Source organism: Peromyscus californicus, unplaced genomic scaffold (genome assembly GCF_007827085.1).
Source record: "Peromyscus californicus insignis strain IS unplaced genomic scaffold, ASM782708v3 Scaffold_8__1_contigs__length_139910024, whole genome shotgun sequence".
NCBI classification, from domain to species: domain Eukaryota; kingdom Metazoa; phylum Chordata; class Mammalia; order Rodentia; family Cricetidae; genus Peromyscus; species Peromyscus californicus.
The window spans coordinates 741,618-763,954 of record NW_026294606.1 but is presented as its reverse complement, the minus strand read 5'-3'; the positions used below and the strand labels follow the sequence as shown (position 1 = coordinate 763,954).

Genomic DNA, 22,337 nt, shown 5'->3' with positions numbered 1-22,337 from the left:
GTATAACGTGAGCAAATATTTGCAGATTACTAGTCTATCCCAAGTTGTCTTGGGATTTGTTCTTCTATTTTAAAATTAAGATTTATGCTGGGCAGTGGTGGTGCACGCCTTTAATTCCAGCACTTGGGAGGCAGAGGCAGGCGGATCTTTGTGAGTTCAAGGCCAGCCTGGGCTACAGAGTGAGTTCCAGGAAAGGCACAAAGCTACACAGAGAAACCTTGTCTTGAAAACAAAAACAAAAACAACAACAACAAAAACCAAACCAAGGGGCTGGAGAGATGGCTCAGTGGTTAAGAGCACCGACTGCTCTTCCAGAGGTCCTGAGTTCAAACCCAGCAACCACATGGTGGCTCACAACCACCTGAAATGAGATCTGGTGCCCTCTTCTGGCCTGCAGGGACACTTGCAGACAGAGCACTGTATACATAATAAATACATAAATCTAAAAAAAAAAAAAAAAATCGGGGTTGGGGTTTTAGCTCAGTGGTAGAGCGCTTGCCTAGCAAGCACAAGGCCCTGGGTTTGGTCGGGGGGGGGGGGGGGGGTGACCAAAACAAACAAGATTCACTTTGCCTCTAGGGATGGACATGTTAGGCCAGCATTCTATCATGGAACTACATATATACCCATCCCCTAAAAGAAAAATCTGAGCATGATTTTTTTTTTTCCCTAGTGCTGCGGAAAGAACATGCTAAACAAATACTGTCATTGAGCTACAGGCCAGCCTGATTTGTTTTCCTTTATTAGCTGGATGCTGCTGTTGCCAGGGCTTGTGGGCTTAATAGACCTTGCTTCAGTTTTCTGAGTAGCTGGAACTGCAGTTTACTTGACTGTTCCTTGCTTTCAGCCATGAATTTCAAAATTTGCAGTCATCTCATCAAGGTTTTGTCTCCACAGCAGTTCACTGCAGAAGGTTCCCAGTGAATTCCTTCCTGGGGCCGTGGCCCATGGAGAGAGCTGTCCGTTCTGAGAGGGTGCAGCCCATGGGTCTCATGCCCCACATGTGTGTCTTCAGGGGGTTTCATGCAAGGGTTGTAGCTGAACTCTACTGCCTGTTGTTTGAACTGGCCAAAGACCAGTTTTCTCCTAAGCTGGGAATGAATTCCTGCTTCCTGGGTGATCCACGGCTTCACACATTGTCTTCAGCCTGCTTTCCGGTTGTTTGTGGCCCTTCTGGAATTAACTGTAAAAAATGTCCTTCCTTGTGAAATGTGTTTTATGGATGATGGTTATAATAGTAATTCCATACAGTGTGCAGTGTATAGGTAACACCTGGTGAACACAGCACCACAAAATGCGTTTTTGTTTTGTTTTTCAGTGGTGCTGTGTATGAACCCAGTGCCTTGAACATGCTAGGCAAGTACTGAGCTACACTCCCCCAGCCCAATATTATTGTTTTATCTACAATTTCTATGGTTTTCACAGAAAGGGATTTCAGTCCTAGTATAATCATGACTTGGACTTGGGAGTATGTTTATATAGTTCAGTGTGCATTGCAGATAATTTTATAACACACACACACACACACACACACACACACACACACACAACCAGGCTGGTCCTGGGCTCCAGTGAGTGATCTGTCTCCCAAGTAAGTGGGACTATAAGTACATGCTACTTGTGGTGGTTTGAATAACAATAGTCCCTATTAGGCTCATATATTTAAATGCTTAGTCACCAGGGAATGGGCCTGTTTGAAAGGATTAAAAGGGTTAGGAGGTGTGGCCTTATTGGAAGAATTGTATAACTGGGGGTGGGATCTGAGGTTTCAAAAGCACATAAGCCCAGTCTCTCTGTCTCTCTCTGCCTGAAGATCAGGATGTAAAGTTCTCCCAACACCTATGTGCCACCATGCTTCCCGCCATGATGCCAATGCCCTGAGCCTCTGAAACTGTAAGCAAGCCCCCAATTAAATGCCTTTTTTTTTTTTTTTTTTTTGGTTCTTCGAGACAGGGTTTCTCTGTGGAGCTTTGTGCCTTTCCTGGAACTTGCTTGGTAGCCCAGGCTGGCCTCGAACTCACAGAGATCCGCCTGGCTCTGCCTCCCGAGTGCTGGGATTAAAGGCGTACGCCACCACCGCCCGGCTAAATGCCTTTTTTTAAGTGCAGAATTCTACCAGAAATATGGAATGCTTTACAAATTTGTGTGTTATCCTTGTGAAGGGGCCATGCTAATCTTCTCCATCAAATTTTAGTATATATGCTGCCAATTCAAGCACTTAAATGCTTTTTTTTAAAGAGTTGCCTTGGGCAGTGATGGCTCACATCTTTAATCCCAGCACTTGGGAAGTAGAGGTAAAGGGATCTCTGTGAGTTCAAGGCCAGCCTGGTCTACAAAGCAAGTTTCAGGACTGCTAAGGCTGTCTCAAAAACAACAACAACAACGAAGAGTTGCCTTGGTCATGAGGTTGCTTCACATCAAAATAGTGATTAAGACGCCACCACACCCAGCTATTGCCTTAGTAGTACATGTATTTGTTTGGGTGGCAACCATCGGAATTTTACCTCCCTAAAGCCACATAAATAACATTTTATATTTGCAAATATATAAATTTTTGTTAAAACTGGCAAAAAGGGATCTGGTTATTACTCTTTATGTTCATATTAGAACAGGCTGGGTGTGACAGCACATACCTGTAATCCCAGCACTTAGAGGTTGGGACAGGAGGATTGAGAGTTTAAGACCAGCCTAGAGAGGGCTGATGTTTTAAGATTTATTCCTTACATTTGATGTGTATATGTGTATGTATCAGAGTACATGTTCACCATGTGTATGCATGTGCTGATGAGGCCAGATCCATCGGAACTGGAGTTATAGGCATTTGTGAGGAGCCTGATATGGGTGCAGAAAAACAAACCCAGACCTCTATAAAAGGAACATAGGCTCTTTACATTTGAGCCATCTCTCCATGGGCTAGAGAATTCTAAGTCAGCCTACTACATGGTGAGGCACTGTTTTCCTTCACCCCCAAAGAACCCCACAACAAACAAATACCCCAAACAAAAAACAGCAAAAAAAAAAAAAAATTTTGGATTCTCAAAATTCTCATTTTTATTGATTTAACAACATGACTGTTCATATATACTCATGTGAAAATACATTAAAATAGTTTTGTGACTTAATGTGCTTTATATGAAAGTATAAGGTCATAGTAGTATTACAGCTGCTAAGGATTACCAACATTTTGATTTTGTGATAGTTTGCATGAAAATTTCTGGGACAATTTCTTAGCTGAGTGGTATTTTAATATATATGTGTGTGTGTGTGTGTGTGTGTGTGTGTGTGTGTGTATGTGTGTGTATACGCACTGCTAGGGATAAAATCTAGAGCTGCACACATTCTAGGTGCTTTGTTATAGATATTTAAAAATTTTTAAATATGGTCAGCACTGGGATATAGCTCAGTGATACAAGAATATGTGTTCACATGCATGAAAACTTTGGTTTTGATCCCCAAGCGCAGCCCCTAAGCCAAATCAAGTATTTCCCTCAACTCGCTTAATTCCACCAGAACAATCCTAGTGCAATAGATGTGAGTGTGTGCTGACCAGGCCCTCTGCTGTCTCTAAGGTCTTATTTTCATTGACCAATGACTCCTTACATGGGAGGCGACCACTGTCACCTGCATGTTGGAGTTTGATGTAGGCAGGCATTTGCCCTTTCATGTTTAAACACTTCCTGCCCCACCCCCAAATCAGCCGAGCTTATAAGAAATCATGGGAAATGCAGAACTTGGAAAGCGAGCAGAAACAACTATAACCTCACCACACAGACACACACACACCTACTGGCAGTGTTGTGCTGTGCTTGTTTACTATCTTTTCTCCAAGAACACAAAAAAACCACACATATATGTTGTTACACTGTTCACAGAATTTGACAATCTGTTCTTGTTTTTTTTTCACCTACTAAATAAAACTGTTGAGTTGTTTCCCCCTTCCATTAACTGACTATTTTTCTAAGGCTCTTCCCCATAGAGCTCAGGATGGACTCCTGTCCCCATTTCTCAGTGTTAGGATTACAAGCCTGTGCCATCATACCTGGCCCATTCTTACCTTCCCTTCATACACACATGCATATATGTATGTAGTTTTATAAGATTTATTTTTCCTTTTTTTTTAAATGGTTTTTTTGAGACAGGGTTTCTCTGTAACAGCCCTAGCCATCCTGGAACTTAATCTGTAGACCAGGCTGGCCTCAAACTCACAGAGATCTGCTTACCTCTGCCTTCCAAGTGCTAGGATCAAAGGCGTGTGCCACCACTGCCCAGTGATTTATTTATTCTTATTTTATGTGTATGAGTGTTTCCCTACATTTATGCATGTTTACTACATGTGCACCTGGTCCCCAAGGGCAGAAGAGGGTGTTGGATTCCTTGGAACTGAAGTTACAGATAATTGTGAGCCATCCTGTGGGTTTTGGGAACCAAACCTGGGTCTTCTGCAAGAGAAGCAAGTGCTCTTAACCACTGAACAATCTTTCTAGTCCTCCTTCTAATTATTTAGTTGCCAAAAATATTTTATTGAATGGATAATTATAGAGGCTATAAAATTTAAAATGCCTATCCCATGTTTGACAACTGATGCCTCTCAGCATAGAGTTCTATAGGCACATGAGCTTTGTGTTTTCATAACCTCATGAAGCTATGATGCCTGGCATTTTGGTTCACGTTTCAAGGGCCCATTCACAAGTGGAAGATGCTACGTGAAGTCACACATGGATAACTGTAGGTCTGCTCATGAAGTTCACAGGCTGAACTCCCACAAGCTGTAAAACAGAGTTTATGGGTTTGTGATCCAACCTATTCCTGTCTCGGTGCACAAAGTGGATGCTGTTACCTAGAAGAGAACAAGGACAAAATTGCTGAGGGCAAATGACGCACTAGTCTTTAGATTTACTGCTTACCAGGATCAAGGAAGCCTTTAAGCTCCTAATTAGTCCAAAGGGAAAAATTAATTACCTGGAGTCCATTATATTCCCTATGTAATGCCACTATAATTCTGCATTATGGCAATTAACCACGACAAGGCAATGGTTGAATAAGAGTGTTACTTAACACGTTATGAGCTCCGAGGGGACAGCATCCTAAATTATACCCTTCTATTCAGTTTCATCAAGTATAATTAAATAAAACAACCAACCAGACAGGCAGAATCTGGAACTAACATAGGTATCAGCTGGGAAATTACCTCTATTTCCTAAGCACATGAACTAATAAATCATTTGCTTCAAAAAATTCGCTTCTGGGGCTGGTGGGGGGTGCAGTATTCATGAGGATCTGGGTCATCCCTAGCACTGACAAATTAAAAAAAAAACTAGAAGGAAAGAAAAACACTGATTTCATCGGATGTTTTATAACTAACCTAAGATGTTAGAAGAGAAGGCAGAAAGCCAACTAGCTACAGTACACCTAGACATCCACAATCCTATCCACTCAAGTTATAATTTATCATATACGTCCTGTTCGTTCCACCTTGAACTAAAAAACAGAATTTTTGTTTGTTTTGAGACAGGATCTCTCTTTTAGGGAGTGACATTATTTGAAAGGATTAGGAACTGTGGCCTTGTTGGAGTAGGTGTGGACTTATTGGAGGAAGTAGGTCAACAAGGGTGGGCTTTGAGGTTTCAGAAGCTCAACCTAGGCCCAGTGGCTCTCTTTTCTTGCTGCCTGTCACACCAGCTGTAGAACTCTCAGCTACCTGGTCTCCAGCACCAAGTCTGCCTGCATGCTGCCATGCTTCCTGTCATGTTGATAATGGACTAGACCTGAACTGTAAGCCAGCCCCAATTAAATGTTTTCCTAAATAAGAGTTGCCGTGGACATGATATCTCTACAGCAATACAAACCCTAAGACAATGGCCAAGTGACTCAGTGACATGCGCTGAGGAACGGAGTAAAAACCAACAACCCCTTCCAGGTCTTGAATGCAAATTAGTTATTCAAAAATATGGGTCTGGAAGACTGGGGTAGAGCTCAGTGACAGGAGCATCTACACAGTACACAAGGCCTTGGGTGAAATACCCAACACCATGGAGAAAGAAAGAATATGGGCTGGTGAGATGGCTCAGGGGGTAAAGGCATTGGCCACCAAGCCTGACAACCTGGGTTTGATCCCCAGGACCCCACATCACGGAACGAGAGAACAGACTCAAGTTGTCCTCTGACTTTCACATGTACCAATACACATGTGTCCTGCTCCCTATGCATGCATGCTCACACAAACACATGCACATACTAAACAAAGAAATGCAAAGTGATTGATTAATCCCAGCACTCAGGAGGCAAGGACAGCAGATGTCTGGGAGTCTGAGGCCAGTCTGCTTTGCAGAGTCAGTTCTACGTCAATAGGGCTGCACAGCGAGAACTTTTCTCAAAACAAAATTTTGAAAAGGCAGAGGCAGATGAATCTCTGTGAGTTTGAGGCCAGCCTGGTCTACATAGTGAGTTCCAGAACAGCTAGAGATACATAGGGAGACCCTATCTCAAAAAAAGAAAAAAAAAAAAAAACAGCAAAGAAGGGAAGTGGTGGAAAGGGGGAGCTCCAAGCTAAGAGTGCGGTGTGGACACACAGCCCTGCCCTAGTGGGCTCAATCCCCAGCACCAGAAACAAGCTTCCAAGTGGTTCAGTAGCATTCTGGGTAAATTTATAGAACTCAAAATGGGCTCATTTATTTACTTATTTATTTATTACCACTGAGCCCAGGAAGCAATGCACCTGCCACTGAGTTACAACTCCAGCCCCAAAAGGCTTTAAAAAAAAATTGGTCTAAATTTGTGAGAGATGGGTAAAACAGTGCCTGCTGTAAAAAAACAAAACACTCAGTCAAGAGCAGTTCTCTCAAGAGTCTGGGATTTATAGAAGTGTTAATTTAATAATTCACTAGCAGGTCCAATTTTAAAGAGGCAGAAGAATGAAGAACAACCTGCCTATGCCACAGTGACTTTTTGGTCTGTTATTGCAGAACTTGAATGTGGAGAAAGCTAGCTTTCCACACTGACCAGGGTGCAGCCAGAGGCATCTCTGGCCCAGACACAGTCAATGCAGTTGTTGAAGCCTGTGGTTTATGGCAGGTCTCACTTCGGAATGGGCTAACCCCAGTACTGGCTTGCTTTCCAACACCATGTGGGTCTCCCAGTTTAGTTAGTAAACATAAACATTCTTTTATTTAAAAAGAAATTGAGCTCTCCAAGCTTGAACAACAAGTGTCTTTACCTGCGGAGCTATCTGGCTGGGCCCCTATCAAACTTAGTTATATAACTTTATTCATATTCTCATCCATATTAACTGTCTGTATGGTTTTTTTGTTTTGTTTTGTTTTGTTTTGTTTGTAGCCCTGGCTGTCTTGGAACTCATTCTGTAGACCAGGGTGGCCTTGAAATCAGAGATCCACCTGTCTCTGCCTCCCAAGTGCTGGGATTAGGTGTGTACCCATCACCACTCTGCTTTTTTGTCTGTTTGTTTTCCTGTCAGTAATTTTTTAAAAAATGTGTTAATAAGGACACAGGTTATCAAAGTGTAGAGCTTGTTTGGTGAATCCTCACTCTCATTACATTTTCTGGACAAATGTAGAGAGACCCACTCTGGAGCATTCCTATTCCTTTGGGCCAGATGGCTTTGTTGAGCCTGGTATCACTGTGCACATCTGGATCCCCCATTTCCTTCATGGTAAATTTCCAGATTTCTTTGAGTGCCCAAGGAAAAATATGGAATACTTTGCAAATCTGCATGTCATCCTTTGTGCAGGGGTCATGCTAATCTTCTTTGTTCCAATTTTAGAATATGTGCTGCCAAAGTGAGCACTGAACTCCTTTAAGATTTATTTTATTTTTAATTATGTGTACTTGTATGTGTGTTTGTGTGTGGGGGTTGTACACTTGAGTGTAGGTGCCCAAGGAGGCCAGAAGAGGGAGTCAGATCCCCAGAAACTAGTTATAAGTGGTTGTGAGTCACCTGATATAGGTGCTGGGAGCTGAACTTAGGTCCCTGCAAGAGCAGCCAGTGCTCATAAACACTGAGCAATTTCTTTAACCCCTGTTGAACTTTTAAAGGAGTGTAATGGTCATATATCAATCAGCAAATCTTAGCTTACTTTCTGTGTCCCAAATCCCTGCCCTCACTCTAGTGATGAGGACCCTCATCAAACCCAGACACCTCTGAAAATGAAAGTTGCTCCTTACCAAAGCATGCCACCGCATTAGGTCAGGCATTTTCAGTGTCTGTCACATAAGAAAAGTGGGTGGCTCTGAGACTGTGGAGGGCACTGAGACACAACCCATCCTTGATGCTCACCTGGACCTAAAATGAGGGTTCCGCCTTGCTGAGCTGGGTCTCCTTGGAAGTCAAAAAGCGGGCCAGTGACTGCTCGCCACAGGCTCTGAAGGCTTCCTGAGAGCAGGCTGGACTTTATGTGGGGGCTCTGTCCTGAAATATTAAAAACTGTCTTTAGGTATTATCATTTTGTATTCCAATAAGATATGATGTCAGTCCTAGAAATAGTGGAGAGGGTGCCTGAACTGGCCTTCTTCTGTAATCAGGTTGGTGACTATCCTAATTGTCTTGGAGAGTCTTCATCCAGTAACTGATGGAAGTAGACGCAGAGATCCACAGCCAAGCATTGGGCTGAGCTCCTGGAGTTGCTGTGGAACAATCCTTTTTTATACTATGAATATGTATTACTCTCATTGGTTAATTAAAAGCTGGTGGGCTGGTAACTAGGCAGGAAGTTAGTTGGGAAAGCCAAACAGAGAATGCTAGGAAGGAGAAGGGAGGTGTCAAGAGTCGCCAGCCAGATGCAGAGGGAGCAGGAGATGAATGTGTTGTGCTAATAAAGCCACCACCATGTGGCAGAGCATAAATAAGGAATATGGGTTAACGTAAAATGTAAGAGCTAGTTAGTAATAAGACCGAGCTACTGGCTGAGCACTTATAACTCATATAAGCCTCTGTGTGTTTATTTGGGACTGGGCGGTCAGGACAGGAAACATCCATTTACAGGGAGTTTTGCTGAAGAGAGAGGAAGGATTGTACAAGCCAGGGGGTGGGGGAATCAAGGTCATGACAGGGGAACCCACAGAGTCGGCTGACCTGAGCTCATGGGAGCTTACCGACTCTAGACCAACAGCTAGGGAGCCTTCATGGGACCAACCTAGGCCCTCTGCATGTGTGTGACAGTTGTGTAGCTTGGTCTGTTTATGGGGCTCCTAGCAGTGGAATCAGGACCTGTTCCTGGCACTTGAGCTAGCTTTTGGGAACCCATTCCCCATGCTGGGTTGCTTTGCCCAACCTTGATACAGGGGGAGGAGCTTGGTCCTGCCTCAACTTGATGTGCCTCTCATGGGAGGCCTGCCCCTTAATGGAGATAGAGGATTGGTGGAGGGGGAGGGGTAGTAGGGAGGTGAGGGGAGGGAATGGGAGGAGAGGAGGGAGGGGAAACTGTGGTTGGTATGTAAAATAAATGAAAAGAAAAAAAGATGTCAGTTCTTTTTTTTTTCCCCAGAGCTGAGGACCAAACCCAGGGCCTTGCACTTGCTAGGCAAGTGCTCTACCACTGAGCTAAATCCCCAAGATGTCAGTTCTTACATAAAACATTCTTTAAAAATAAAGATTTACTTTAAATTATGTGTGTGTGTGTCTGTATCCGTGTGTGATTGCGCATGTGCATGCTGTGCCCATTGGAGGCTAGAAGAAGGCGTTGTATCCCCTGAAGGTCGAGTTATAGGTGACTGTGAGTTGCCCAGGGTGAGGACTGGCAACTGAACTTGGGTCCTTTGCAAGAGCAGTGTGAGCTCTTAATGGCTGAGCCATCATCTCTCCAGCCCCAGAATGATTCTGTACTGGGCCCCATCATCCTTTCCTTACTCTTCAATGGAAAGCATAGTCCTGGACTTTTCATTTATCTTTTTTCATCCTTGAAACAATGGCTTAACCTGTCACTGACACTTGCTCAGGGAGTCCTTTTCTAGGACAGTGTAAAACATTTGGCAACATCCTTGTTTTCTTTTTTTTTTTCCAAGACAGGGGTTTCTCTGTGTAGTCCTACATGTCCTGGAACTCACTCTGTAGACCAGGCTGGCTTCAGACTCAGAGATCTGCCTGCCTCTGCCTCCCGAGTGCTGGGATTAAAGGTGTGCGCCACCAACCACCTGGCTCACCTCCTTGTTTTCTGCATCTGCTAAATGCTAGTAACACCAGTCACTGAGCTGGACAACCGAAAATATCTCCAGCAAAGGACACACATGCTGGGAGGGGGTGATGTCTCTGCTGAGGACATTGTCCTAAAGGAAGAAGTGATGATGGACCTGGACATCTGCTACAGAGAACATCATGACGAACTTCTCAGATTTGTACCACCTCTATCTTAATTCCCATGTGTACTTGCTTGGTCCTTGCTAACAGGCAATCATGCTCCTCTCCAGGACACACTTTGCACAGGCTGTTAAATGATGGTCAACACTATTTCTTCTTCGTGGGCCCAGGACTAGGTTACCCTTCCCAGTTTCCCTCACATTAGCTGTGGTAATGTTCTAGCTAGTGGGTGAAGTGTTGCTTCTGGGCCACGCTCCCAAAACCTCCAAGTTCTTGGAAAACTTGGATTGGAAATGACAGAGCCCAGGAAGGCAGGGGCTGGGTCTCAGAAGTGCTGCTTGATGCCTGTCATCTACTTCTGCTTTCACAGTGACTGATGTGTCTGCTCTGTGACTAACATTCCTGCTCCCATTGAGCTGAGAAACTCAGTCTCTGCTCATCTTATAACTATTTTTCTCTTATTCTTGCCTTGTTTATGTCTGACTTTAAGCTTTAAACTTTGATGACTGTACAGAAAAAACACCCCGACTCAAACTTACTTTCCCTACGGTATTCTTCTGACCCAGATCAGCTCGACTCCAGCTACATGTAGGCGCCTTTATCTACATGCCAAACAAGCAGTAACTCAGTGGTGACAAAATCTACCTGAAGATAATATCAGGTCAGACAGGTAGGAGGCTAAGTTTCAAGATGGATCTTAACATTTAATACAGACGCTAACTGCAAGCCTGGGTTGTTTAATTTTTTTAAATTGTATTTATTTTATGTATCATGGGTGTTACATATGTCTGCATACCAGAGGACTGTAACTGGCTATAAAGTGGGATTCCCATAAGCCCTTTTGGAATACTATGAATTTTCTTGAGTGACTCACAGAATTCAAGCAGTCTATAATGGTTAATTTTAATTGTCAATTTGATATGATCTAGAATCATCTGGGAAGGGAATCTCAGTGAAGAATTGTCTAGATTAAATTGGCCTGTAGACCTGTTTGTGGGAAATTATCATGATTAGTGTACCCACTGTGGGTAGCACCATTCTTTGATTAGGGGATCATGGATTATGTATGAGTAGAGAAAGGAGGCTGAGCATTAGCATGCATGCATTAATTCAAAGCTTTCTGCTCTTGACTGTGGATGTTATGTGACTGGCTGCTGCAAGTTCCTGCTGCCTTGACTGCCTTCCTGTAGTGATGGCCCACAATCTAGAATTGTGAGCCAAGTAAACCCTTTCTCCCTTAAATTGCATTTGGCAGGATGTTTTATCACAGCAACAGAAATGAAGCTGTGACATTTAGCATAAACTATAATCTTAGTGGTTTAATTTTTTTAATTTTATTTTACTTGTATGGTCATTTTTGCCTGCATGTACATCTGTGCACCATGTACATGCAGTGCCCACAGAGGCCAGCAGAGGGCATCAGGGCCCCAGAACCAGAATTACAGATGGTTGTGAGACACCAAGTGGATGAATGAATGAACTTCTGTCCTTTGGAAGAGCAGCCAATATCTTAACCACTGAGCCATTTCCCTACCCTAATTGGTTTAGTTTTTGAATATCCTAAGAATGAATCTCAGAGTTATGCTTTCCTTACAAGGAAGAAACTTTCAAAGCATTTTATGAAGTGAAGAGATGGCTCAGTTCCCAGCACCCCAAGTAATTCACAATAGTCTCAAACTCCAGCTCCAAGGGATCCAATTTCCTCTTTCAGTCTCCATAAATGCTGTGTGGTGGTATTGTGTTCCCCAAAATATTGTGCACGCTAATAAACTTATCTGGGGTCACAGAACAGAACAGCCACAATATTAAACATAGAGGATAGGCAGTGGTAGCACACGCCTTTAATCCTAGCATTCCAGAGGCAGAGATCTACCTGGATCTCTGTGTGTTCAAGGATACAGCCAAGCATGGTGACTCACGCCTTTAATCCCAGAAAGTGAGCCTTTAATCCCAGGGAGTGATGGCAGAAAGCAGAAAGATATATAAGGCGTGAAGACCAGAAACTAGAAGCTTTTAGCTGGTTAAGCTTTTAGGCTTTGAGCAGTACAGTTCAGCTGAGATTCATTCTGGATGAGGACTCAGAGGCTTCCAGTCTGAGGAAACAGTATCAGCTGAGGAATTGGCAAGGTGAGGTAGCTGTGGCTTGTTCTGCTTCTCTGATCTTCCAGCATTCACCCCAATAACTGGCCTCAGGTTTGATTTTATTAATAAGTACTTTTAAGATTCATGCTACAATGCTGCACATGGTACATATAGGCAAAATACTCATACATCTTTAAAAATTACTTTATAAAATCTTGCCAGGCAGTCTACACACACACCTTTAATCCCAGCACTCTGGAGGCAGGGGCAGGTGTATTTCTGTGAGTTTAAGGCCAACCTGGTCTACAGAGTAAGTTCCAGGATAGCCAGGGCTACACAGATAAACCCTATCTCTCTTGAAAAAATTTTACTTTATAGAATCCAATATTTTTCATTAAAAATGTGTGTATTTGCCAGGTGGTGGTGGTGAGCTCCTTTAATCCCAGCACTTGGTAGGCAGCAACAGGTGGATCTGTGAGTTAGAGGTCAGCCTAGTCTACAGAATGAGTTCCAGGACAGTCAAAACTATACAGAGAAGCTCTGTCAACAATAACAAACAAAAAAGTATATATTTATTTATTTATTTATTGTGTGTGTGTGTGTGTGTGTGTGTGTGTGTGTGTGTGTGTGTGTGTGGAGAGAGAGAGAGAGAGAGAGAGAGAGAGAAAAAGAGAGAGAGAGAGAGAGAGAGAGAATGTGTGAGTGTGCATCCATAAATGTGCCATGAAGTGAGTATGGAAGGTGGAGGAAAACTTGTGGGAACCAGTTCTTTCTTTCTACTATGTGGGTTCCAGAAATCAAATTCTGAGTGTAAGCTTTGCTGCAAGTTTCTTTACCCACTGAGACATCTTGATGACCCAAAATCTAATATTTTCTGTTTGAGAATACGATATCTTAACTATAAACCCAAAGATATATACATTATACTATATAATTATGCATAGGCATATGTATTTATTTGGCATAGCTCATATTTATATACTGCAGATTGTAAAAATCTTAATATAAATCTGTTTTGACATAATGCATATTATATAACAGCATCACAGACAAAGCTATATAAAATGATATATACTGTATGCTATATGAAATATATTTAAATAAAAGGAGTGGAAAACAAGTTGCATGTATTCTCTCATAATTATAAAATACATTTGGTTTGGAATTAACTTATTTTCTTTACATTTCCTGTCTTGAGACAAGAAATGTAGTGTCACATAAGTGAAACTCACAACCTTTTGTTTTGTTTTGTATCTTTTTTTGTTTGTTGTTTGTTTGTTTTTTGATAGAGGTTTCTGTGGTGATATTTATCTGTGCTCTAATAAATAAAACTTACTTGGAGGTCCGAAGAAAAACCCAGCCACTATATTAAACATGGAAGTCAGGCAATAGTAGCATATGCCTTTAATCCTAACATTCGGGAGGCAGAGATTCATCTGGATCTATGTGAGTTCAAGGCCACACTGGGAACAGACCCAGACATGGTAACACACGCCTTTAAATTCCAACACTAGTTAACCATAAAGGTCTGGAAGTTTGTACAGACAGACAGAAAGTGACAGAGCTGGGCATAAAGAAGAAGTGATGTAGCTGGGCAGAGAGAGGGAGTGAGATGGCAGGGACAGAAAGGATATAGGTCTGGGTATACAGGATGTAGCTCTCTCTGGAGGCTGAGGAGTTGGTGATGTGAGGTTGGCTGTGGCTTGTCCTATTCCTGTGATCTCAGTTTTTACCCCAATATTTGACTCCGGGGTTTTTTGGTTTTTTTTTTTTTTTTTTTTTTTAAATTAATAAGACCGTTTAGCAATTCGTCTTACAGGTTTCTCTGTGTAGCCTCAGCTATTCTGGAACTCTGTAGACCAGGCTGGGACCTCAAACTCAGAAATCCACCTGTCTCTGCCTCCCAAGTGCTGGGATTTAAGGTATGTGCCACCACCGTCTGGCTTGTTTTGTTTTACAAGACAGGATTTCTCTGTGTAACAGCCTTGGCTGTCCTGGAACTAGTTTTGTAGACCAGGTTGGCCTTAAACTCACAGAGATTCCCCTGCCTCTGCCTCCCAAGAGCTGGAATTAAAGGTGTGCACCACCATGCCTGGTTTACAAACACATTTTATACATGGTAAGACTGTTAATGCACATGAAAACAGTGAGCCCAACCCTGAGGCCTGTGATCCTACACCAGTAGGTGAAAACTGAATGCTGGCTCATCAGTTTTAGTCGAGTTTAGGTTGCAGTCTTAAATCAGCAGTAAGATGGAGCATGGTGTCACACACTTTTACTCCCAGCACTAGGGGAAGCAGAGGCTAGAGGATATCTGTGAGTTTGCGGCCAGCCTGGTGTACACAGAAAGTTCTAGGCCAGCCAGGGCTACATTGTGAGACTGTCTCAAAATAAGAAGCATACTAAAATAAAACCACCAGCAAAAGAACATGTCAATCAGGGGATAGGTGCTGGAGAGACTGCTCATGGTAAGAGCACTGTTTGCTATTCCAGAGGATCCAGGGCTAGATTCCCAACACCCATATGGTTGTTCATAACCACCTAGGGGATCTGATACCCTCTTCTAGCTTCTGTGGGCACTAGGCACCCATGTGACATACTTGCAGGCAAAACACTCTTATGCATTAATAATAATAACAATAACAATAATAGTAATAATAATAATAATATCATGGCACATCTGCTTCACAAGCAGCTCCTAGCCCCATCTCTAGTGAAGCCTCCTTGGCTGAGTACATCTTTGTCACCATCACTGGCTTTGGCTTAGTCAGGTCTAGTTCCTCCTCCACACATTCTGTGACTCCTTCACTTAGCTGCCACAAAACACCAGAGGATTATCCAAAGATAAATCCAAACTCTGAGTCAACCTAAATTCAGTGTGAACCAGCCCAGCCTATCCAATCACTCATACCAGTTCGGCCAGAGACAAGGACCTGCATGTCTTCAAATGAGTGTAACTTCCTGAAGCTTTGGACATCTGCCTGTCTAGAGCACCCCTTCCCATCCTCACTCCACCAGCAACTTTCATGGTGAGCTGGGACTTCACCTCCAAAGTCAACTGCCTCTAGACCCTTCTCTTTCACATTCTCTAAACAGGCATTTGTCCCTCCTGCATCTCTGTGGTGACATTTTATCTGTGTAGCCCAATAAAGTTTATCTAAGGATCAGAGAAAAAGTCAGCCATGTTCTCACCAACATGATTTGGGAGATCATCAGCCAAAGAGACCTACTTCCTGTATACCCATGTCTATATGCCTTTCTGCTCTGCCATCTCATTTCCTCTCTCCACCCAGCTACATCACTTCCTCTTCCTACCCAGCTCTGTCACTTCCTGTCTGTCTGTACAGACCTCCAGACCTTTATGGTTAGTGCTGAGATTAAAGGTATGTACCACCCATGCTTGGATCTGTTCCCAGTGTGGCCTTGAACTCAGAGATCCAGACGAATCTCTGCCTCCCGAGTGATAGGATTAAAGGCCTGTGCCATCACTGTCTGGCCTCTATGTCTAATCTAGTGGCTGTTCTGTTCTCTGATCCCAGATAAGTTTTATTAGGGTACACAATATATTGGGGAACAAATGTATCACCACACATCTCCTCCATCACAGGCCTCTAAGCTGCACTGAAATCCCTGGAAGGCAGAGGCTGTCCTTTATCATCTTTCCTCAAGGAGTATCCAACACATGGGTGTCACAATAAGAACACAATAATCGTTGAGAATGACTGACTGGAATCTGACTTCTCATATCCAGTATTTCAGAAACCAAGTCTAGCCTACAAAAAGACAAACAGGTCGATTCAGCTGGGCTTGATGATGAATCCATCATCCATGCACTCAGGAGGCACACAGTAGGACCACAAGCTCAAGGTCAGACTGGGACTACAGAGGAGACCCAATCTTAAAAGTAATGGACTAGGTTGTTTGGCAGAGGTCATCTCATGACGTGTAATGTCCAGGCAGTGGCATGGCTACTGTTCACTACTCGTAGTCAGCTCCGTAGTGAGAGGGGGAGGGCAGAGATATGATACAGCAAGAAGGGGATGTGAGTAAGCTCAAAGACACAAACAAGGCCAGTGCAAGAAGAAAGCTATGACTGTTAAGGATATTGGGGTCACTAAATAGAATCTCTGGCTCTTCACAGACAGAGAAATGCTGCTTTGAGGGTAGGACCCCAAAACTAGAGCCTCAGACTTGTGAAAATGTAAAGCCATCTGAAAGAAGAGCCTGAACTGACAGTACTACCGAGGGGTTCTCTGTCCAAAAACAACTGCTCAGGTGTCTGCCCAGGTTAACAACTAAGATTCAGGCCATCATCACTGTTGTAGAAGGGGGCCACTCTGCAATTTGAGCTGGTAGAGCTACACAGCATTGCCTATGTGGTTTTGTGGACACAAGAAATGCAGAAGTTATGAGGCTGTGACAGCTTGTACCAATGTCCCACAGAGCCATTGGGGCCAGGCAATGTGTGGCAGTGTCACATTCCCTGCAAGTAGCTTGAGAGGCCATTGCATAGAGTTGTGAAGGTGAAACTTAAGTTGCAATGGGAATCCCAGGATACTAAAGATGCCAGGACTGTGGGACATCTGCTAAAGAAGGCCTCAAGTGGTGGCACACGCCTTTAATCCCAGCATTCAGGAGGCAGAGCCAGGCGGATCTCTGTGAGTTCGAGGACAGCCTGATCTACAGAGTGAGATCCAGGACAGTCACCAAAACTACATGGAGAAACCCTGTCTCAAAAAACCAAAAAGAAAGAAAGCCTCAGGCAAATAAATGAATACATTTAATTAAGATAGATAGATAGATAGATAGATAGATAGATAGATAGATAGATAAAAAGCAAGCCTCAGGCATGGGGTGGAGTCAGCTCAACAGAAAGGCAACAGGTGTGCAGACTGTAGAACCGGATGGGTGGGGCTGCCTAAGCTTGTTGGAACACAGAAGATTGCAGGATTTGGTGTTAGTCCTGTTGTGTTTTGGTCTTTCCTTGCTGTCCTGTTAGTTTTTTGTCAGCTTGACACAAACTCAGACATATCTGGGAAGAGGGAATCTTAACTGAGAAAATGCCTCCATAAAATTGGCCTGTAGGCAAGTCTGTGGGGAATTTTCTTAATTAATGATTGATGTGGGAGGGTCCATCGCACTGTGGGTGGTATACCACCCCTTGGTAGGTGATCCTAGGCTGTCTATTAGCTTTCCTTTCTTTCTTTCTTTCTGGGAGTGTTTACTCTGTACCATTATATATTGTAAAATTAATAAAATATGTAAAATTAAAAAAATTTTTTACAGGGAGCTCACAGTTAAGAGCCTGAATCTCAGAAGAGCCTTTGGGCTTCTTCTTCTTTTTTTTAAAGATTTATTTGTTTATTATGTATACAGTGTTCTGCCTACATATGTCCCTGCAGTCCAGAAAAGGGCACCAGATCTCATTACAGATGGTTGAGAGCCACCATGTGGTTGCTGGGAATTGAACTCAGGACCTCTGGAAGAACAGTCAGTGCTCTTAACCGCTGAGCCATCTCTCCAGCCCCAGCCTTTGGGCTTCTGAACAGTGTTGATACCTTAGACTCCCTTTGCGAAGAATTTTTTTTTAAGATCTATTTTTATTGTTATTATTATCTAAAAAATAATATGTAGGTGTGTGTGTCTGTATGTGTGTATGCACTCATGTGTGCAGGAGCCCTTGGATGCCAGAAGAGGATGTCAGATTTCTCAGAACTGGAGTTACAGGTTGTTGTGAGCCAATATGCTGGTGCTGGGACCTGAACCTAGGTCCTCTGCAAATGCAGCAAGTGTCCTTAACCACTGAGCTATCTCACCAGCCCCTCTGATACCTTTTTTGTCACAGCAACAGGAAAAGTATCAAACACAGCTTCGCTAGTCACATATGCCCTAGTGTGAGAACACACAAGTGTTTGAGACAATTGTATGTGAAACGTCTTACCTGAGGAGGAAATTTCTTCACCTCTTTTCATTCCCAATCTTTTATAAATTTCTCTCTCAGGATCAACATAGATTTCATGAGAATATCCAGTTAGTTTACAGAAAGGCTAAAAAGAGAATAATTGGAATTTCTATAAGAACAATGGAGAGAAAAGTAATGGCAATCCAGCTTTCTGCCAACAGAGACTACGCCAATGGGCTCAACAAATTCAATTTTTGTATCTGAAACATATTTAACATGGTGGTGCCTCAGTTTGCTAGATAATTACCTCAATATGATGGTATGCTGACTGTCCAATCACTATGAGGGTTACATCTGCTTCCTTTGGGAGAAAGAGGGACAAGTACATATTATCAGAAAGTATGTCTTAAGAACTTTCCCTAAAGCAATTCTTTTGTTTTGTTCTAATGCCACCTATAGGCTTCTAGAAGACTAAAAAACAACAAAATTGCATGAACAGACAGAAATATATGGTACAATATGTGAGTAATTCAGATGATTTGTTTTCTCTATGTAAGAATTTCAAGACTTAAACATTAAACATAAAACTACTAGAAGAAGCCGGGCGGTGGTGGCGCACGCCTTTAATCCCAGCACTCGGGAGGCAGAGCCAGGCGGATCTCTGTGAGTTCGAGGCCAGCCTGGACTACCAAGTGAGTTCCAGGAAAGGCGCAAAGCTACACAGAGAAACCCTGTCTCGAAAAACCAAAAAAAAAAAAAAAAAAAAACTACTAGAAGAAAACACAGGGAGAAACTCAGTATATCACTGTTTGGGCAATGATTTGGCTCAGAGAGTAAAGATGCTACCATGCCTGATGCCCTGAGTTCCATCTCAGGGACCCACATGGTAGGAGAGAACTGACTCCTGCAAGCTGTCTGACCTCCACACATGTACATATAAATCAATAAAGCATAGCAACAAAAGTAAACATACAAAGGAGGTTGTGCTATTCTATACAGCAAAAGAAACAACAGAGAAAAGACACAACCTACTGACTGGACTAAGAAAACCCATGCGAATTATGCACTTGTCAAGAGATTTAAATCTATGCTATGAATTCAAACATAGCAAGAATACAACCCAGTTTCAAAAATGGACAAAAATGGGCTAGGGATCAGGGCTTGTCTAGTATGCACAGGGTCTGTATTTGATCTCCAGTAATGAGGGGGCTAAGACTTAAATAGACAGTTCTCAAAAGACAGAAGACAAACAGCCAGTAGCTATATGAAAAATTCTTGGGCTGGGGAGATGGCTCAGTGCTTGCATGGGGATTTGAGTTCTATCCTCAGGATCCATGCAAAAAAGCCAGTGCAGCTGCATGTATTGTAATCCCAGCAATGGGGAGGTGGAGACAGGTGGATCCTGGGGCTTCCAAAACAGTCAGCCCATTCAAATCAGCAAGCTCCAGGCCAATGAGAGATGCTATATAAAAAACAAGGTGATTCCAGGAAAGGCGCAAAGCTACACAGAGAAACCCTGTCTCAAAAAACCAACCAACCAACCAACCAACCAACCAATCAATCAATCAATAAAAAACAAGGTGAATGGCACCTGAGGAACAACACCTGTGGTTGACCTCTGGCCTCCATGCATATGAACTTGTACACACATGCATACAAATTTGTACACTCTCAACACAAAAAATATTGATCATCACTAATCATTAGAGAAATGGAAATGAAAACAGCAATGAAATATCTCTGCACCCCAGGAGAGATGCTACTAATCAAAAAGAGGTAAAAATGAGGACATGGAACAAAGAGAACCTTTGCATGGTGTTGATAAGAATAAATTAGTACAGCCTTTATGGAAACAGTACACAGGCTCTTCAAAAAATTAAAGGCAGAGCTACCACATGATCCAGAATTGCCACTGTTGTTATACATCAAAAGGAAAGGAAATGCACATGCAAAGAGACCCCACACTTCCATGTTCACTGCAGCACTATCAACAGCACCTAAGACAAGGACTCAACCCAAGTGTCCGTCAGTGGATAAATGCATAAAGATAAGTGTGGTATCCCTATGAAGTAGTATCCAACCATGGAAAAGGAGTTGGTTTTGGGTTGTTTTTTTTTTTTTTTTTTTTTTGTCATTTGTGAAAACACAGAGGACATTATGCTAAGTGAAATAAGTCAGGAACAGAAAGATAAGTACTAGACCATCCTACTTATGATACATATGGATTCAACAGTCTAACTCATGGAGGTAGAGAACAAAACAGTGGTTATCACAGGCTGGGAGAAAGAGGATGGAGCATACAGAAAATTGTTCAAAGGGTACAATTTCAATCAGACATGAGGAAGAGGGATCATTATACAGTTATATAAACAAATACATAGTTTTAAAAAATAAAGTCTTTAAAGAGACAGTAAAATTAATATAAAAAATAAGCCACGTAAAGATGAATATTACACAGAGAATCTGGATTGTGTTGTCTTTGGGATTCTTAACTGCAGAGAGATATTTGATTGTAAAAGAAGCTGAGTTAAACCAATATGTGTATTTTAAAGATACCTTGACTTCAAAATTTGGATGTAAGGATATGTTATTTTGGAAAGGAGACTCTGCTTTTGTTCCCACAGAAAGCCAGAGGCTATGGATTTGTTCCAGATTAAGATACATCAGGTTTGACCAGCCAAGACCCCCTGAAAGGTCTCCGATGACACCATGGCCCAGATGATCCAACATCCAGAATGGTGTGAAGGCAACTGGCTCAGACAATACAGCCTCACGGACTACTCCATAATCCTAAAATTTTCTTTGTGTCCCCATAAGATACAGCGCCCCCCTCCAGCAGGAAGTAGTAAGAGAAGCTACGCCCAAATTCCCAAATTATATGCAATTTTATTTTGTTAAGGTTAAAACCTTCCTTTTTGAAAAAAAAAAAAGAAAAGGGGAAGTGCTGGGAGATGGTCTGTTTGTCAAGTGTGTTGCTGATTGGTCAGTAAATAAATCACTGATTGGCCAGTGGCCAGACAAGAAGTATAGGCAGGACAAGGAGGAGAATAAAGCTGGGAAGTGGAAGGCTGAGTCAGAGAGACACTGCCAGCTGCCACGATGAGAAACAGCATGTGAAGATGCCGGTAAGCCACGAGCCATGTGGCAAGGTATAGATTTATGGAAATGGATTAATTTAAGCTGTAAGAAAAGTTAGCAAAAAGCCTGCCACGGCCATACAGTTTGTAACCAGTATAAGTCTCTGTGTTTACTTGGTCGGGTCTGACAGCTGTGGGACTGGCAGGTGAGAGAGATTTGTCCTGACTGTGGGCCAGGCAGGAAAACTCTAGCTACAGATCATTTTAGAAATTTACTGTCCAGCACAATGACATAGTGACTAGTAATGTGCTGTCTATTTCAAAATCACCAAAAATACATCTACTTTAAAATTTCTTTGTGTTTTGATAGCCTGGTGTGGTGGCTTGAATCCACCTTGAATCCCAGCAGTTGGCAGGCAGAGGAAGGCGGATCTGTGAGTTCGAGGCCAGCCTGGTCTACAGAGTGAAATCCAGGACAGGCACCAAAACTACACAGAGAAACCCTCTCTCGAAAAACCAAAACAAACAAACAAACAAAAACCCAACAACCCAAAAAAACCATCACCAATGAAAACACCACACACACACACACACAGAGAATGGAAATGCAATCAGCCATAAAGAATGAGGTCATGATAACTGCAGGAAATGGGTGGAAATGGACATCATCATGCCAATTCAAAGAAGCCACATAGACAAATGTGGCATGTTTTCTCTCACATGCAGAATCTAGGTTTAGATTTATATGCATGTATTTATGTAGGGTATGAAAGTAAAGAGGAGGCTGAGAGGATAGGTCTAGGGGTAGGAGGGAATGAGAGGGTAAAGGAATATAAAGACATGTTTCAAGAAAGCAAAGGAAAAGATCAGTGTGGCTCTGGAGGAAGAGAGAAGCAAGAAGGGGTGGCAGCAAATAAGAACAAAGTATTCATGTATGAAAATATCACAATAAGACCCATTTGTATGTTAA

At 42.6% G+C, this 22,337-nt stretch overlaps 1 protein-coding gene, 1 non-coding gene and 1 pseudogene across 6 annotated transcripts in view; all 3 read right to left on the bottom strand.

Moving 5' to 3' along the window:
- Prxl2c (peroxiredoxin like 2C) overlaps window positions 1–22,337 on the bottom strand; it is a 36,905-nt gene that overhangs the window by 13,064 nt on the left and 1,504 nt on the right. Inside the window, exons 3-6 of one of the 5 annotated variants that reach the window (XM_052728739.1) lie at window positions 18,598–18,651; window positions 18,330–18,435; window positions 8,291–8,422; window positions 757–1,183 (exon numbers count right to left, since the gene is read on the bottom strand). In XM_052728739.1, coding sequence (XP_052584699.1) covers window positions 1,143–1,183; window positions 8,291–8,422; window positions 18,330–18,435; window positions 18,598–18,651 — 333 coding nt within the window. In that variant the 3' untranslated portion in view covers window positions 757–1,142. Of the gene's footprint in view, window positions 1–756; window positions 1,184–3,026; window positions 4,838–8,290; window positions 8,423–18,329; window positions 18,436–18,597; window positions 18,652–22,337 lie in introns of those variants that run through there. The other 4 variants (XM_052728737.1, XM_052728740.1, XM_052728741.1 and 1 more) reach the window with 4 other exon arrangements.
- LOC128104819 (uncharacterized) lies at window positions 2,118–2,218 on the bottom strand (annotated as a pseudogene).
- On the bottom strand, window positions 7,699–7,801 carry LOC128104803 (U6 spliceosomal RNA). The gene has a single exon (XR_008216106.1). It is a non-coding gene; the product is annotated as a U6 spliceosomal RNA (small nuclear RNA).